The 19489-nt window shown below is 37.3% G+C and overlaps 1 protein-coding gene across 1 annotated transcript; it reads left to right on the forward strand.

Moving 5' to 3' along the window:
• The first annotated feature begins 1517 nt into the window (after nt 1-1517).
• Nucleotides 1518-2281, forward strand: LOC116162388. The gene is made up of 3 exons (XM_031476005.1): nt 1518-1696; nt 1752-1934; nt 1987-2281. Exons 1-3 carry the CDS (start codon nt 1518-1520, stop codon nt 2279-2281), a joined length of 657 nt encoding a protein of 218 aa, XP_031331865.1.
• Nucleotides 2282-19489: the final 17208 nt, after the last annotated feature.

Raw genomic sequence — 19489 nt, forward strand, 5'->3', positions numbered from 1 at the left:
ATATGTGATCTTTGTCTGCAGTCCCACTGTTCTAGTTTGGTAGAATTCAGCATCCACAAATCAGCGCATCGTAACATCGTTACCCAAAGCAACAACTTCAACTGAATCACGATGACTGTTTATCTACCTATCTGAAGTACCATACCGTCTAGTCTCCTTTACGTATTGAAAACGTTGGTCGTTATCATGGGGTCAATAGTCAGTCTAAGTGACATGGTACATTGGAGTGCTATCGTTTATAGTTTAACATTCTTTGTGAAGAAACAAGTTAAAAGAAGTTGAATCCAGCATTTCCAAATTATTGTCCTTTGGTTGGTTCTGCATTTATATTTTACCTTACTTTCCCAAATTTCCTCTTTCTTTGGAAACTTTTTGTAACAGAGGAGCTTGACTGAAAATTTCTTTATTGGAAATGTAAGATTTGATGAATTTGTGGGTCATTAGGTTCATGTGCTCCTCTTGAGAGCTGAAGTGTATTACCTCCATATTACGTAGTACGTTGTAGTAAAAGCACTCACCTTAGAGATAACGCCGCTCATTTGGTTACAATCAAAACATTCCTCTTGAACTTCACGAGCATTTTCGACAGGCTACGTTGGATCTTGAACCACGAACCGCCGAATCTTGAAGCTTAGTCATGGACCATGAATTTGAAGCGTGACAAACGTAAAATGATCTTGATCCTTAGATATTCCAAACTCTGTAAAGGAATTCAAACAAAGTTTCTGACTTAATCTTAATCCAGGTTCAAGGAATCGCAAAGAAATCTGTATTATTTTCATTATTTAAAAGGAGTCATTACTATAAAATGATGCCCACGTGTGAGCAGAACATCTGGTTATGCACTAATTTCTTCGGTGAAATGGCAAAAGACGTTGCCCGATGTACAGGAACTAAATTGTATTTTGGACACCTGACGTGACATCTTTAGCGTATTTTTTAAATAAAAAATGTGCTATTGTTTACATTTTGTCCGTTTCACCATCCGTCCTTTCGACCGTCCATCCATCCATTAGAGAAATTGTCCTGGTTCTGTTTTTTTTTTGCAATATGTAGTCACATTACGGCCACTGTTTTAATTAAATCCCCCATATGCTACCTGGTGATGCCGGTACTTCTCTCTTCATCATTACAGTCAAGGATTGCAACGTCACTGCCCAAAAATGTGCACTTGGAACCTGGATTCAGAGCTACCCAAACTTTCGAGTATCTAAAGATCAACACCATTTACAGTTCAAATTACAAGAGTTAATAATCACGTACCAAAGTTCGCCGTTTATGGCCAAGCTGCAAGAATCATCGGTTCGTGGTTCAATATCCAACATAGCTTGGGGGAAAATCCGCGTAAAGTTCAAGAGGATTGTTTTGATGGCAACCAAATGAGAGACGTTATCTCCAGGTGAGTGCTGTTACTACATTCTCAAGTGTCTATCTTGAGAGTTTCAATTCGTATAAAAAGCGCGCACGTTTTTTACACTTCACTTTACTTTCGTAAGTTGACCAGGTATTGACATACCATGAAGTTCTTCGCTGCCTTCTTCTGCCTCATCGCTTGCAGTTTCGCCACTCCCATCCAAAATGAACGTTTTACATTGGATGCTGATATGCTGAATGGTTTAATGAACATGTACATTCGTGTTTTCAAAGCCATGGACCCGCTCTACGTAAAGAAAGCAAAATTGTTTGAGTCAAATGGGTAAGAACTACATTTCAATGACTTAAGGTCGATTGTAATGCAACTGTTATTTCAGCTATGTCTTCGAGGTGAAGAACGCAATCATGGAAGGCTTCTCAGACATCACACACGATATCTCGTTAGAGAAGAACGCTTCAATAACAAAAGTCAAAGTGTCCATGAGTCTACCCAGAACATTTGGATCCGTTGAACTGTGGAATAGCACTTTGCCCTTGATTTACGGAAGCGGTAGCGTGACGTAAGCCAACCGGCATTCTCATCTATTACTCTCTACATTAATAAACTTCTAGGTTTGATCTTAGACGTGCTCAAGTCGTGATGGAAGTCGGCTTTAACATGACCTCGATGTTGTTTGAACCAGTCGTGTTGAAGCCTTCCATTGAGGAAGTTCATTTTGAAATCACCGGTGTCAACAACGACGAAGAGTACAGTCGAGAATTCAGCAAAAAAGTCAGAGATGCGTTGAACGTTCTGGTGAACGATCCAGAAATGCACGCCTCTGTTGCTGAGAAAATTACTGCTTTGTTGAATGGTCAGTACCGCTCCTCTCCACCCACGGATTGTTGGTGGTGCCCATTCATGTAAGGTCTCATTTTTTAGTACTTAATAATTTATATTAATTTAAAACAAAGGCTTTCTTATAATAAAATGATTACTTAAAAGGAACCACATTGTTTAATTTGGTTTTAAGTGTGTAACTGCATTGACCCCACTTTGTTACCTTCTTTTCTTCAGGATGGAAACCCGAACTGGCTTTTGTAGTATTCCTTGAGATATACAGGGTGATATTTAATCGCATGTAAAAAAAAATTGGGTGATAGAGGGGATCAAGCTAAATGATGACAGAAAAATATACAGGGTGTTCCATTTAAAAAAAGTGAGATTTTTTAATATGAAGTTTTGCAACTTTGGACTTACCAAAAAAACACCCTGTAAACTATTTTTTTAAATGTTTTATAGTAGGTGTATTTATTTGACTTTTACTGAACCCAGGATAAAAGATATAAAACCTGGAATCAAAATTTAAGTAATAATTTTGACAATATATACTGACGCTTGCAAATGCCCAATTTTTCTTAAAAATCGAATTATCTTTAAAACTACAAGCTTTTCGGATATTAACCATACAATAAAAAAGACGTACCATTACACGTAGAATTCAAAAATGCCTTCAAATACATGGGGTTCTATTTAAAAAATGTACCATTTGGGCGCCCTACTTTGTGGGCGCACCCTGTATAATTCCAAATATTTTTAAAATTTGAAATACAAGAGCACTCTATGGAAAAATCTTATCTTCAAGCCATTAAGTTACTCCGCGCAATCGTTGATTCACCCTGTACAATTGTACACAACAAATTTCGTAGAATTCTCTCCATTTTCGTTGTCCGGCCAAGAATTGCAGCGGAACATTTTTATTTCGAATTTTTAAAAACTAATTTCAGATTAGTCAGTTTCATGTTCAAAAACCCCCAGATAACAAATTTCGTCGAAATCAGAATTTTTTTCGCACCCCAAAGTGTGCCCTTTCGTGGAAGGAATTTTGAAAAATTTTCAAAATCGGATAGGGCATACCCGAAAACCTATTCAAAGACGTGCCTTGTAACTCTTATGGTTGCTGAGAAAAAAAATTAAACAAGAAATCTATCACCCAATTTTTTTTACATGCGGTCATGTAACACCCTGTATTTGTGACTTACTTATACCCTGTATGCAGGCTGATCTCGCGAACTGTAAGAGATAAGTAAGTAGTTTAAATTTGACAAAGTTGCGTATTTTGATGCTTAACAAAACACAGTTTTGAAACTGAAAAAATTCCGACTACTTTCAGAGATATCCGAAAAAAACGAAATTTTGCAAAATCGTTTTTATTTTTTACTGAAGTTATTTAAAAAAATTGTTTCAAAATAAACAACACATTCTTACGGCCACTTTTTTCGTCTCCAAGATGCTACTTTTACATTTTAAATTCGATGTTTCGTATCCGGTTAACCATCACCAACTTTGTTTTTTCTTATGGAAGTAATTCTTACTTTTTGTTTCATTTGATAGAGAATTGGTTTCTGAATTTAAACATCACAATTTTTTTAATATTGTTAATCTTCTTATTTGCCTAGAAAATTTTGTCTTTGGTAGTGTACAGAGTGACCCAATAACACTGTTCCTCGGCCATATCTCGGGAACCGTTCGTCGTATGACTTAGGGGAAACAAAATTATTGCGTAAATCGGTCATGAAAAATCGGTGGAAAATATTTTCAAGTTCTAAAATCATGTTTCAGACCAATTCCAAGCTTCACTTACCAAGCTCTAGGTATCAGACTTTAGGTTTTAGGTTTTACATTTCATGGCCTAATTTTCAGGTTTCGATTTAAGATGTTAAGCCTTAAACTTTGGTTTCAGGTTTCATGGTTCACATTTAATATTTCAGGTTTCTTTTTTCAAGACTTCAAGTTTCAGAAGCTAGGGTTTAAGCTCCATGTATAACGCTATATGTTGTATGTGTAGATTTAATACTACTAACAGGTTTCCTGTGTTAAGTTTTAAACGTCAGATGTGACGCTGCACTAAGGCCACCAATTTTAGGCTCCAGGTTTTATTATTCCAACTTCAGGTTTTAGATATTTTAAGTTTCAGGCTTAAGGCAAATTAAGATTTAGACTTTGAAACCTCAGATTCCAGGTTTATGTATCCGATTTCAGGTATACATTTTAATGATTCAAATTCCGTATCCCAAATTTCAGATATTTTTTAATGGTTTCAAGCTTTAAATTTCAGGTTTCGGGGTTTAGGTATTAAGTTTCAGGTTTGAGGTTTCATTCCCCGGTTTCAAATTTTGGATTTCATGTTTCAAGATTTAGGATTTAGGTCTTGGTATATCGCCAGAGGTTTCAAACTACAAATATTGGATTTTAGGCTTCAGATATAACAAGTTAAAAAGTAATCGTAAACGATTTACATAAAGCGCATTTCCACTTGCATTTCATTTCCCATTTATAAGATGCAACTTCTGATAAAATCGTAAAAATCCGGCCACAAATATGAAAGATAGCGTTGCACATGGGCAATCCATTTTTGACGTGTTACTTCAATTTCAGTTTATGAGAAGAATTTCATTTCAATGCTTTTCTAAATAAGAAAGTTGGAACTGCGCATGCGCAAACCTAAATTTAAAAACATTTTTAGATTTTCCTTTGTTCCAAGCGCCTAAGTATCAAATTTCACTTAAATGGTGCCATAGATAAAAAAGTTGGCACTGCGCATGCGCAAAAGAAAATTTTGAGACTGGCGCTCGATGATCCTTTATTCCAAGTGCCTATGTATCACATTTCATTTAAATTCTTCCATAAATAAAAAGGTTGGCACTGCGCATGCGCAAAACCAAATTTTGAAATTGGCGTTTGATTTTCCTTTATTCCAAGTGCCTATGTATCAAATTTCATTCAAATACTTTTATAAGTAAAAAAGTTTGCAATTCTGTTTATAAATGGTCGAGATGCGAAAAGGGCACTGTGAATTCGATTCAACTTTTGGCATTGCGTATTATATGGCTAAAGCTATGCCCATATTGAATTTCATGCAATTCAGTTCATAACTAACGGAGATGTAAAAGCGATTGAACATTTCTAAACAAAGTTATCGTTCACACGGGCAGATAGATGGACAGACAGACAAAGGAACAGACGGAGAGACCAACCGGCAGGCGACAGATAGCAATGCAAAATTATAAACGATCTCTAGGATCGTTAATAAACGGCCAAAGTGTAAAATTATGGAACATGTAAAAAACGGTTTTTTGTTTTTTTTACAATAACTTTTTTTGTAAGCGGTACAGAAAAAATTCCTTCCTTGGTGCAAGACTCGACACCATAACGAACCAAATAGCGAAAAAAGTAGAACAATAGCTCTTAAGATAAAGAACTAGTAGCGTCGCAAAACGAGCGGACGGACGGACGGACAGCCGGACGGACGGACGGACGGACGGACAAAGTGGCCACAATAGCGCATTTTTTTTATTTTTGTGGAAATGCGCTAAAAAGGCTTCTGGTTTCATATTTCAATTTCCAGGCTTTACGTTTAGGTTCTAGACTTCACGTTTGGGGTGTTAAGATTTTATGTTTCAGATTTTAAGTTTCAAGTTTCAAGCTTCCGGTGCAGGTTTGAGGTTTTTGATTTTAGGCTTTTGGAAAAAACTACAAATTTCAGACCTTAAATCTTGGTTTCCATGATTTGGACTTTAAGTTTTAGGTCTAAAATTTCAACATAGGTTTCAGATTTTAACTCAAGATTTGAAGCCACGAAATTCATGTTTCGGACGTCTCAGGATGCAGGGTTTAGGCTTTAGGATATAAAGTTATAGATTTCAAGCTTAGGGCTTCAAGTTACAGCTCTCAGGGTTCAGGTTTTACATTTTAAAATTTCCGGTTTTGGTTAAGTGTCAAGTGTCAGGTTTTATGCTTCAGGTTTCAGGTCTCAAGTTTGAGGCTTCAGGCTTTAGAGTTTTAGGTTCAATTTCCCAGAATTTAGGATTTAGGTTTTTGGTTTTAAATTTTAAGATGTAGACTTTAGACTTCGGGTTCTAATAGTCAGGTTTTGACCAAAGGTTGTCTTAGGTTTCATGCTTTATGTTTCAGTTTTTAGGTTTCAAATTTTAAATTTCAAGCTTCAGGTTTCAGGTATAAGGCTTAAGGTGTAGAGTTTCGGTCTCGGTTTTAGCTTTTGGGTTTCCGGTTTCGACTTGGATGTTGGATTTTGGGTTTAGTATTACGGGTTTCGAGTTTCGGGTTACAGGTTTTAACTTTGAGGTTTCCGGTTTCACGTTTCGGCTACCTGATTTCAACTTTTTTCAGCTTTTGGCGGTTTCAATGTTCAGGTTTTGGGTTTCAGGTTTCAGATCTCAGGTATTATACTTCAGGGTCAGATTTCAGGTTTGAAGTTTCATGTTCCACGGCTGGCAAGGCTCCGGTGAAATCCGCAGGGTGCCATTGTGGCCGAAAGAGAAGACTAGTGGACCTTGGACTTGGACTCTTTAAAAATGTGAAAAAAATATTTTTAGGTGAAATTTAAAGAAAATGTAATTTTAAAATTTAAGATGGCAGTTACGCCCTCTGGTGGTCATTTTTAGAACTTACAGTTTACAGTTTGCAGTTTACAGTTTACAGTTTACGGTTTACGGTTTACAGTTTACAGTTTACAGTTTACAGTTTACAGTTTACAGTTTACAGTTTACAGTTTACAGTTTACAGTTTACAGTTTACAGTTTACAGTTTACAGTTTACAGTTTACACAGTTCACAGTTCACAGTTCACAGTTCACAGTTCACAGTTCACAGTTCACAGTTCACAGTTCACAGTTCACAGTTCACAGTTCACAGTTCACAGTTCACAGTTCACAGTTCACAGTTCACAGTTCACAGTTCACAGTTCACAGTTCACAGTTCACAGTTCACAGTTCACAGTTCACAGTTTATAGTTTACAGTTTACAGTTTACAGTTTACACTTTACAGTTTACAGTGAAAATATTTTCCAGCTATTCTTCATACCGATTTACCTAATAATTTGTTTTACCTTTAATCCATACGACGAACGGCCCCCGAGATATGACCAAGGAACATTCTTATTGGGTCACCCGGTACGTACGGGTTTTGTGCTTTTTTTTCCGGATATCTCCGAAAGTAGTCGGAATTTTTTCAGTTTCAAAACTGCATTTTGTTAAGCATCAAAATACACAACTTTGTCAAATTTAAACTACCTACCTATCCACTCGAATTTGGATCAGCTTGTATATGCCGATTAAGTGACTCCGTATGTGCGTGCGCATTGACTTCGTTTCCGGTAAACGCAGGTCATACACTTCGCTTCGAGTTGTCATTACGAAAAGTATGTAGTTGGCTATTTTAATGTCGTTCATCATCCGGATTTAAGTTTAACAGAGTATTTCGCTGTACTAGTACAGGGTGATTCAAAATTGAGTGCAACAAATTTAAAGAACGTATGTACCAGTCAAAAATAAGAAATTCTTTTCATATAATCGTATGTCCTACCTTGTTTCGTTTTCTAGTTACAGGGTGTATTTTAAAAAAATCGGTTTTTTATCAATTATTCGAAAACCTTTCAGCCGATTTAAATAAAATTTGATATACTTATTCGTCGTCATAAGGGCCTTCCTTTGGCGGGAATAAAATAAATAAAAACCGATCTTTTTGAAAAAATCTTTTACACCCTGTATCTAGAAAACGAAGTAAGTTAGGACATACGATTATATAAAAAAAATTGTACAGCTCTCGGGAAATCGACGAGCCTACTATCATATTAAAACAACACAACTTTACGATGCGGTATTGTAAAAAATGTAATTAATTTTGTAATTATTCATTACGGCCCATCGTTAATAATTCATCGCTACCTAAATAAATGACGAGCAGTTTCGCAAATCAATACTTGATGAATTTTTTTTGCCGAACAACGCAAGCTCCATTTGAAAAGGGTACCTTACCAAAACAGATTTGAACTATTTTATCTCATTAAGTTTGAAAGTTAAGTTTCAGAGAGCGAGCCGGGGCGAGTGGGAGAAAGACAAAAATAAGGGAAAAGTTAAACATGTAATATGAAATAGAATGGGGAGTCAAAACAAAATTTCCATTTATTCGTGTTACTTGAGTACATACCGCGTTCGTTTCTCAAAAAGCAAATACGACTCCAATATACGCGTTTGTGTCTTATTCTCTCCCATATATCCTTAACTAAGGTTATTGTCCGTCCTTCGTTACCGCGCGAAGGGGATGAGAGAACGAGAAGATGGGCGAATTATTTGCACTGCGATATTAATGAATTATACGTCCCGAATTTGATTGAAAGGTAAATGAAGCTTCGTTGAAAATGCTCTTTATTTATTTCACGGCATTTCCGCCCTTCAACATTTCTTACCTCCCACCCGCAGTCTGACGTCAAAATTAGCTTTCTTTCTCAAATGTTGTTTCATTTTGTTGTTTTACACCTTTGTCATTTCACGTTTTTTTTTGTGCTCTTTCCATAAATAATAGAGTTGTCACTTTCTACTTTTTACTCTGCCAACCTTTTTTACTTGTACAGTCATCGTCGTATTTTCAGAAACCTCGAAGTGTAAAACCCCTGAGATGTTAAATTTGAAACCTCAAGGCCTGAAATCTGAATTCTGATAATGCGTGAACGTAGCCTTACACATAAGGCCTAAGATTTAAGGTCTGAAATATGTAGGTTTTTTTGCCTAAAATCAGAAATCTCAAGTCTGAAACCTCAAACTTAAAATCTGAAAAATAAAACCTGAGACCTGAGACTTAAAATAGAAACCTGAAGCCTAAAACCTGAAACCTGAACCTTAAAGCCTAGAAATTGAAATTTGAAATCAAAAACTTAAAATCTAAAACTGTAGTTTGAAACCTAAAACTTGAAGCCTGTGTCGTTATACTAAGACTTAAATCCTAAATCTTGAAACATGTAGTATAAAACCTGAAACCTGAAATTTAAAGCTTGACACCCTAAGAAAACACCCGAAATTTAAAATACGGAATCTAAAACCTGAAACCTCTAAGCCTAAAAGTACACCCTTAATTTTGAAATGCAAAGTCTGAAACCTGAGAAATAAACCTGGAATCTAAGGTTTGAAAATTAAAATCTTAAATTTAGAAACTGAAATTTGAAGCCTTAAACCTACGACTTAAAATATAAAACCTCGGCCCTGAAACCACAACCTTAAAATCTGCAGCGTTGACATTTAAAACTGAAAAAATGAAACCTGTAGTCCGCCACCTAGAACGTTAAACCTATAGCTTCAAGTTCGAGACTTGAAATCTAAAACCTGAAGTTAGAATCCTAAGACCTAGGGACTGAAACCTGAAAGATTTTGTAGGTTTAATGTAGCATTACATCTGGCGACTGCAACCTAAAACCTAAAACATGAAACAGAAAGTGTTATAGATGAAGCCTAATCCCTAACTCCTGAAACTTGAAGCCTAAAACGTGAAGTCTACACTTATGGTTTGAAACCTTAAGCCATAAAGTTAAAAAAACCTAAATTTTGATTTTTTGAAACCTGAAACCTGGTTCGCGAAACCCGAAACCCAAAACTAGAAACTCGAAACCTTAAGCCCGAAAGTCAGGAGTCGAAAGTAGAAATTCGGTTGCCGTTATCTAAAAACGGAAACCCCAAAGCTGAAACCTAAGCCCCGAAACTCGAAATCGGAAATCCTGAAATCTGAAATCTGAAACCTGAAAGCTAACACCAAACCCCAAAAATCTGAAGTCTGACACCTAAAACCTAATGTTTGAAAATTAAAACTTGACACCTGAAGGCTGAAATTTAAAGGCTGAAACAGAAAGCCTAAGATCTAAGGCAACCTTAAATCAAAACCTGAGCTTTAGAACCTGAGGTCTGAAAACCTAAATCTTGAAATTTGAATCGTAAGTCCTAAATTATGTGAAATTAAACCCAAAACTGTCTTAAAGCGGAAGCTTAAAGCTTAAGCCTGAAATCTCAAACTTGACACCTGAAACCTGATACCTGAAGCATGAGGCTTAAAACGTTAAACCAAAACCTGAAACTTTGTAATGTCAAACCTAAACCTTGAGAACTGAAACTTGAAACCTCGAGCCTGAAACCTAAACCTTACACCCTAAATCCTGAAACGTGAAGCCCGAAACCTGAATGCTGATTCGAAAACTTGAGATCTCAGGCTTGAAACTTTGGAGAGCGAAACCTGTCTTGAAATTTGCGACATAAGTCCTGGAACTGAAAGCTTGATACCTAAAGTTGAGGAAGTGAACCCTAACACCTTTAGCGTTACACCTGAAACCTACGATTTACGGTCTGTAGTTTGTTGCCTAAATCCTAAAACCAGAAACCTCAAACCTGAACCTTAAAATGTGAAACATGGAACCTGACGCCTAAAGTCTAAAGGTATGGCCTGGAAATTTAAAACCTTTTTACAGCTGAAACTTAACATCTAAAACCTAAAACATGTAGTTTAAAACCTAACGCCTGAAACCTAAGACTTAAATTCGAATCCTTGAAACAAGAAATCCAACATTGTAGACCGGGGAAATGAAACCTAATACCCAAAACCCTAAACGTGAAATTCAAAGTTTGAAACCATAAAGAAAACACTTAAAATTTAGAACACGAAATCTAAAACTTTAAACCGAAGCCTGAAAGCTGTACCCTGAACCCTGAAATGCAAAGTCTAAAACCTGAAGGCTGTTACATAAACCTAGAATTTGAGGTTGGAAAATCAAACCTGACATTTAAACATTGAAGTTTGAAGCCTTAAGCCTGACACTTAAAATATAAAACTTGAAAGGACACCAAAACCTGGAGCCTGAATCCTCAAAACTAAAATTCGTAGCCTTAATGTAGCCTTACATCTGACGATTAAAACCTAAAAGATGAAACCTAAAACATTATAGCGTTAAATACATGAAACCTAAACCCTGACTCCTAAAACTTGTGGTTTGAAACCTTAAACCAGAAAGCTAAACAAATCTAAATCTTGATTCTTGAAACCTGAAACGTGAACCCTGAACCCTAAAACCAAGAATTAAGGCTTAACATTTTCGGTGGTGGTGACCGTGGTAAGGGGGTCAAGGTGAAGTTTCAAAGGTCACCTGCCACGTAGCTGTGACCTTGGGAAGGTCAGGGCGTAACTAAAGAGCATTTGTTTTCAGAGTCATCAGCGACTTGTTTTGGGGTCATTTTTAAGTTTCAAGGTTACCAAAGGTAAACGACCACATTTTTGTGATATATCTCACTTTCAAGGTTGTAGTGCCACATTTTACTCCAAGGCCATTAACGGTCAATGACTCCATTTTTGTAATGTTATGTAAGGGGCAATGGTCTCTTTTTTGTAATGTCATATTTCAGTGTCAAGGTTATCAAAGTTCAATGGCCCCATTTGTATGGGGTTATGTTTTATTTTCAAGGTTCTCATCCATTTTTTGCGGTGTTATATTTCATTTTCAAGGTCTTGAAAATAAATTATGGCACTACTTTTAAGGACCTTGGCGGAAAAATGTGACGTCGAAAAAAATGGGAGCGTTGATCTTTGTTAACCTTGAAAGTAAAATATTAGGGTCACTGATCAGTGATCTTTGATGAACTTTTTAGTTTCACCTTTACCTACTTTCCAAGGTCACATCCGCGTAGCAAGCGACCTTTGAACTTTCTACGGTCACCAACAGGTGTGGAGTGACCTTGGACTGAGCCAGGTTCGCTCGAGCTACACTACTGTTAAAACTTGAAGTTTAAAACCGGTAGCTTTACTCCTCTAGCCTTACTTCTAAAGCTTAGGACCTGAAACCTAAAGCATTCATTAAACCCTAAATCCCGAAACCTGAATTCTAAATCCTGAAATCTAAACGATGTGTCTAATACCTTAAGCCTGAAATCTGAAATCTGAAGAGGGGAAGCGGAACAGAGGAAGGGAAAGGGGAACAGGGGAAAGGGGAAAGGGGGAAAGGGAAAGAAGTAGGGGAGAGGGGAAAGGGGAAAGGGGAAAGGGGAAAGGGGAAAGGGGAAAGGGGAAAGGGAAAAGGGGAAAGGGGGAAAGGGGAAAGGGAAAGGGGAAAGGGGGAAGGGGAAAGGGGAAAGGGGAAAGGGAAAGGAAAAGGGGAAAGGGGAAAGGGAAAGGGGAAAGGGGAAAGGGGAAAGGGGAAAGGGGAAAGGGGAAAGGGGAAAGGAGAAAGGAGAAAGGAGAAAGGAGAAAGGAGAAAGGGGAAAGGGGAAAGGGGAAAGGGGAAAGTGGGATGGAATATTGCAAATGAGAAAGAGAGATGCTACGCCCAGTATAGATTTACAGGATCTGATTGTGTAATTGTAGGTCTCTAATTTATCATGAAATCATATCAGTAAGTAAGTCCTTTAATTTCTCCGTTAAAAGAAACCCTTTTTAAATTTAAATATCCAATCGGAGACAGTGCCATCGTAAAAACAAGCCTAAGCAATTAAAATTTCAATTAAGCAATTATCTCCGGAGAATGTTCGGTAGGGCGTTCCTTAAAAATCGCAGACAGGTAATAACGATAAGAGCGCTTCTGTCGCCCTTACCCTCGCAATAATTTTTCAACGATTTGACCTTCGGTCGCGGTCGATTCTGTCGCGTTTATCTCTCGGTTTCGGTCGCCATTAGGGGTTACTTTAATATCGTTCGACGGTAAAGGTTGAACGGATCGTAAAATAAACTTTTTTCCAGATCGCGATAAACTCTACATAAAAATATAATTGAGCTTCGACGTTTCAAAATAAAAGTTCTAAGCGTGGGAGTATCTAATTTTCGATTTTATCGTCGCGCACTTTCGTACCGTCCAATAAATATTATTGACCAATGGCGTCTCGAATTTGTACGCGACAATTACGGTGCAATAGTTGAGGTAATGAAATATTAAGTATTGCATGACTGAGGATAGTAGAAGTGAACGGTAGACGGACAAATACATGAATACAATCATAGTAATGGCCGATGTCCCCCTGTATAATGACCATTAGACACGAAATCGTGTCACCTTTGTTCAATTTGTTGTTCGGGGGGCCATTCAACAAGTACGCAAGGTTGTTTAGATTTATAGAATGTTTCACGCACAACTTTTTCTTTTATATCGCTTTTTTGTTCCAATCCCAGCTATGGTTCACTCTTGAGTAGGTAATAAATATCGTGTTACTTTCATTATCGAACATACAATTAACGAAATCCAATACGCGAATGAAGAGAACTTAAAATGGAGACCGGAGATCGAGAACTAAGACTGAACCAGAAACCGAATTACGAATATTCGGAGATTAGAGAGCAAAACCGAAAGTGGAGACACGAAAATGAAGAACAGATAAGCAAAAAAAGGGCAGAAAACAGAAACCAAAATGAGAACGAAGGAGGAAACATGAAAAACCGAAAAAAAACGAACCGAGTGTACCGTAACCAAAAGTCGAAAACCGGAAAACGATATGATGAACAAAGAAAGAAGAATCTACAAAAGAAAAACGAATACCGTAAGATTGGTACGTGAACCCCTAAAACTTGAAACCTGTAACTCTGCAACCTGAATCCTGGAACCTGAAACTCAGACTGAAACTTAAAATCTGAAACCTAAAACCCAACACTTGAGAAACCTGATACCTGAAATCTGAAACCTTGACCTAAAACCTGGATCATGAAACCCGACACTCAAAACCAGAAACTCGAAACCTGCAACCGAAATGCACAGAGCCAAAATGTTATTACCGGAACCGGAAACCGGAAACCCCAACACGGAAACCCGAATCTCGAAACCCAAAAACATAAACCCAAAAGCCGACATCCAAAAGTCGAAACCGGAAACCCGAATGCTAAAACCGAAACCACAATATCAAAATCTTACACTTACACCTGAAGCGTGAAGCTTGAAGTCCAAGATAAGTAAATAAATAAAAACTGTTGAAACAGAAAGCTTGATCTTAGGTTAAAACATGAGCCTTAGAACCCAAAATCTGAAACCTAAATGCTGAAATTTGAACCCTATGAAACCTGATACCTAAAGCATGAAGCTTAAAAGCTCACAAACCTGACACTTTGAAGTGTAAAACTTGAACCCTGAGACCTGCAACTGGAAAACTTGAACCTGAACTCTATAGCCGTATATAATAATGCCTAAACCTTAAATCCTTAAAAATGAAATCCGAAACCAGAGGCAAAGTCTGAAATCTATTCTGAAATTTGAAACCTAGAGCCTAAATCCTAGAACTTAAAGCCTAAAACTTGTAGCCCTACACCTGAAATTGAAGTTTTTTGTCTAAAACCAGAAACCTCAAACCTGAAACCGCAAACCTGAAACCTCAAACCTCAAACCTGAAACCTCAAACCTGAAACCGCAAACCTGAAACCGCAAACCTGAAACCTCAAACCTGAAACCTCAAAACGGAAACGTCAAACCTGAAACATCAAACCTGAAACCTCAAACCTGACACCTCAAACCTCAACCTCAAACCTGAAATCTGAAGCTTAAAATCTGAAAAATGAAACCTGTAGTCTGAGACAAAATCTGAAACCTAAATCCTAAAACTGAAGCCTAAAGTTTAAACGTAAAGCCTGGATATTGAAATTTGAAACCAGTAACCTTTTTTAAGCACGAAACCTAATACCTAAAAAACGAAATCTGAAATTTAACGCTTGAAACCACAAAAAACACTTGAAAGTCTGAAACTGAAACCTGCAGTCTGATACCTAAGGGTTGGTACATGAAGCCTGAATGTTGTAGCCTTCCAGCTGAAGCGTAAACCCATAATCGTGAAATGCAGTCTGAAATCTGATACATAAACCTGAAACTGACCGAAATCCGAAACTCAAAAGCCACGAACCGAATTTGCCAAAATCTGAAACCAAAAACCCCAAAGCTGAAACCCGAAACTCGAAACCATAAAACCGATAGCCGACATCCAAAGGGCGAAACCGGAACCCGAAAGCCAAAACCTAAACCGGAAAATTGAAACCTTAAACCTTAAGCCTATGACCTGAAGCCTGAAAGTTGAAACAGAAAACCTGAAACCTAAGGCAACCTTGGGTCAAAACCAGAGCCTCCGAAATTTAAATTCTGATATATTATACCTAGGACTGTCTAAAACCTGAAACCTAAAACTTAAGCCTGAAATCTCAAATTTGGAACCTAAAACCTGAAACTTGGAAGTGTAAAACGTGAACCTTGAGACTTTATACATGAAACCTCAAGCCTGAAATCTACAGCTTTATATCCTAAAACCTGATAATAGGAGGTCCGAGACCTGAGTTCTGATACGTGAACTTGAAATGTAAAGCTTGAAACTTTGAGCCAAAGTCTGAAATCTGTCTCGAATTTTAAGATCTAAAACCTAGAGTCGAATCCTGATACCCAAAGCTCAGCACGTGAAGCACCTACCAAACCTGTAGTTTAAAACCTAAATCCTGAATCTTGAAATATGAAGTCAAAATTTGAAACCGGGGAAATGAAACCTAAAATCTAAATCCCGAAACCTGAAATTTGAAGCTTGAAACCATGAGAAAACACCCGAAATGAATTAGATAAACCTGGAATTTAAGGTTTGAAGGTCAACACCTTAAATTTAGAAATGGAAGTTTGAAATCGGGGTCAGAAACTTAAAGGCTCACATTATTGTAACCTTAATGCAACGTTACATCTGACGTTTAAAACTCAAAACATGAAACCTGCAATGTAAAACCTGGAACGTAAAACCTATAGCTTCAAGCTCGAGACCTGAAATTTAAAACCTGAGGTTAAAACCTTGATTCTTGAAACCTGAAACCTGGATCACGAAACTCGAAACCAGGAACTCAGGAGCCGGTAACCGAAACCCGATTCCTATAACCTGAAAGCGGAACCCCCAAAGCTGAAACCTAAACCCCAAAACCGTTAACCCAAAAGCCGACATCCAAAAACCGAAACCAGAAACCCGAAAGTCCCAAAAATCGAAACTCAAAACCTTAAGCCCGAAACCTAATGCAACCTTAGGTCAAAAGCTGAGCTTTAGAACCCGAAGTCTGCACCCTACATCTTGAAATTTGAAACCTAAGCTTAAATCCTGAGAAATTAAACCTAAAACTGTCTAAAAACTGAAGCCTAAAAGTGAAACCCGACATCTCTAGCTTGACACCTGAAACCTGAAGGGTGAAACCTGATACCTGATGCATGGGGATTAAAACCTTAAACCAAAACCTGAAACCTCGAAGCGTAAAACCTAAATCCTGAGACCTGGAACTTGAAACCTCAAGCCTGAAATCTGTATATTTATTATTATTTATTTTTGCTTTTTTGAGTTGGCGGGGTTTCAACCAAGGCTGCTCTACCAACCCAACTCACTATACATTTACAAATATCCATTCCCGAACTCGGATTCGAACCAGGGACCCCTAGTATCTCAGTTCACCTTCAACTGAACTGCGCCACACGGGCTTAAACTCTAAATCCTGAAACGTGAAGCCCGAAACCTGAATTCTGGTTCGCGAATTTGAAACCTTGAGTCGAAGAACCTATCTTGAAATTTGAGAACTCTAGAGCCTAAATTCTTAAACCTGAAGCTTGGTACCTAAACGCTTTAGGTGTAAGCTACATCTGAAAACGAAAATTTAAGGTATGAAATCTGTAGTTCTTTGCCTAACATCGTAAACCAAAAAACTCAAGCATAAAATCTGATACCTGAAACCTGAAACCTGAAACATGAAACCTGGAACATGGAACCTGAAACCTGAAACCTGAAACCTTAACAAAACTGCCTGAAATTTGGAACACGGAGTTTGCATCCAGAAATGCAAAGTTTGAAACCTGAAGTCCGATACATAAACCTGGAATTTGAGGTCAAGGACAAATTCTTCAATTTAGAAACTGAGGTTTGAAACCATAAGCATGAGACTTAAAATATAAAACCTGTTGGTATCCTAAAACCTGGAGCCTGAAAGCTGAATACGTAACCTTAATGCCGCATAACGTGTGACGTTTAAAATTTAAAACATGAAACCTGCGGTCTAAATCCTAAAACTTGAAACATAGTGTCTAAACCCAAACTCCTGAAACTTGGATCCAAAACCTTGTGACTTGAAACTTTAACCCAGAAAGCTACATCTATATCTTGATTCATTAAACCTGAAAATTAGATAAACCTTTAAACCTAAAGCCTAAAACCTAAAGCCTAAAACCTAAAACTTAAAACCTAAAGCCTAAAGCCCAAAATCTAAAGCCTAAAGCCTAAAACCTAAAACCTACAGCCTAAAACCTAAAACCTAAAGTCTAAAACCTAAAGCCTAAAACCTAAAGCATAAAACCTAGAGCCTAAAACCTAAAGCCTAAAACCTAAAGCCTAAAACCTAAACCCGAACCCGAACCCGAAAACTTAAAACCAAAAATTAAGACTTCACATCTGAATCTGAAGCTTTACACCAGGGTTTTGTAGGTAAAGTTTAAACCTTGCAGCCTTACAGCTTAGAACTAAGATTTAAGGTATGAAATCTGTCTGAACCATAGAACCTTACCTGAAACCTGCAACTTCAAGACAAGAAGCTAAAATTTAACCGTTCAGCTCTAAAACCTGAAGGTTTAAAACTTGAAGCTTTACAGCTAAAGCTTACAAACTGAAACTTATAGCATTATGAATGAAACCTGAAAACTTAATAAATCTAATAAATGTTGAACGCTAAAACCTGAAACCTGAAACCTAAAATATGAAGCGTGAAACTTGAAACCTAAAACCTAAAGGCTATAATATGTAGCTTAAATCATAAAACCTCATAACTAAAGCTTGAAACCTGAAGTTTAAAGTTACCTGAACCCTAAAACCTAAAACATAGTTTCAAACCTGAAGCCTAAAACCTGAAACCTGTGGCTTTGAATTTAAAGTCTTACGCTTAAATCCTAGCCTCAAAACTAAAATCTGAAACCTGAAACCTAAAATATGAAATGAAGCTTTAAACTTGAAACCTGATTCCTAAACCTGTAGCCTTAGGCCTGAACCTCAAACTTAAAATTTGAAACCTTGAGACTGAAACCCAAAGGCCTTAAACCAGAAGAAACTGTAATTGATCGGTTTTGGAACTTAAAGCCTGGAACCTGCAAGTTGAAGTCTAGTACCTGAAGCTTGGTACGTAAAACATTAAACCTGAAACCTGAAGCCTGAAACCTGAAATACGAAACCCGAAGTATGGCAACTAAAAGCATTGAAAGTAGTCCCTACAGAGTACAACGCAGTGGATATCCAGATTAAATCCAGTTTTCATCCATTGGATATACATTTGGCAAGATTTTGGACACCCATATGATATACGAGATATACAAAGACGTACTTCGCGGATTGATTGAATTTCTATTTATACACTATCCAATTAAAGGACATCGCATGGACACAATTCACAACTGAATGTCCTATGGAGGCCCATGGACATGAAATGTACTTAAAGTGGACATCCACTGGATATCCCGTGGGACATCCACTGGATATCCCGTGCTGTATGGGCTGTGTACACACTTTAGCGTGTTGTGGGCACATTTATATTGCCTGCATTTTAAAGGATAAGTTCATAGTTCGAACAGCATAGTCATTAGTAATGATAATGCATGCTCCTTTAATAATAAATGCAGTGACCTCCAGAAAAAATGATGGGGTGTCTCCGATAGCGCCCACAACAATGATAGCCGTAATACTTTAGAAAATTACCGATAACAATCGTTAATAAACATTTGTCGCGGCTATCCAGGACATGATTAGTATACTTTTGTGTACATTTATGTCAATTGACATGGTGGAGTAACCGAAACGAAATTAGTATCGATTATTTCGATGAAAAACGATTATTTACCTTCACCAGCGCCCTCTGGCGAATACCTAGGTCTCGATAGCGTGAATCGTTTTTCATACTTTTAATAACGTATAAGGGAAATTATACGTCTGCAATTCGTGTCACAATGTCACAATTTCTACAGAAGTTTCTAATTTCAATAAGTTAAAGCGTATTATTATGAAGTTACGGAAACTTTTGCCGGAGGTAGAAGTTGTTGTTTTTCAATTTTAAACTTTCGAGGCGAATTGATGTATAGTCGAGAGGAGGGTAATTGAAGGCATTTTAAAATATGGATAAGCGGTCGCGAGGAGTTTAAAAATGGCGCACCGGTAACTCGAACTTTTTGCGAGGTCGAATGAACCGTCACGGTTTAGTGCAAGTTTTATGAAGTGCTCAAGATGTGGATATTTTGATTTTGCATATGAATGATTGGTTGACGTGTGGAACGGTTGAATAAATAAATTCATTTAAATTTAA

Source organism: Photinus pyralis, unplaced genomic scaffold (assembly GCF_008802855.1).
Source record: "Photinus pyralis isolate 1611_PpyrPB1 unplaced genomic scaffold, Ppyr1.3 Ppyr1.4_LG10, whole genome shotgun sequence".
Lineage (NCBI taxonomy): Eukaryota > Metazoa > Arthropoda > Insecta > Coleoptera > Lampyridae > Photinus > Photinus pyralis.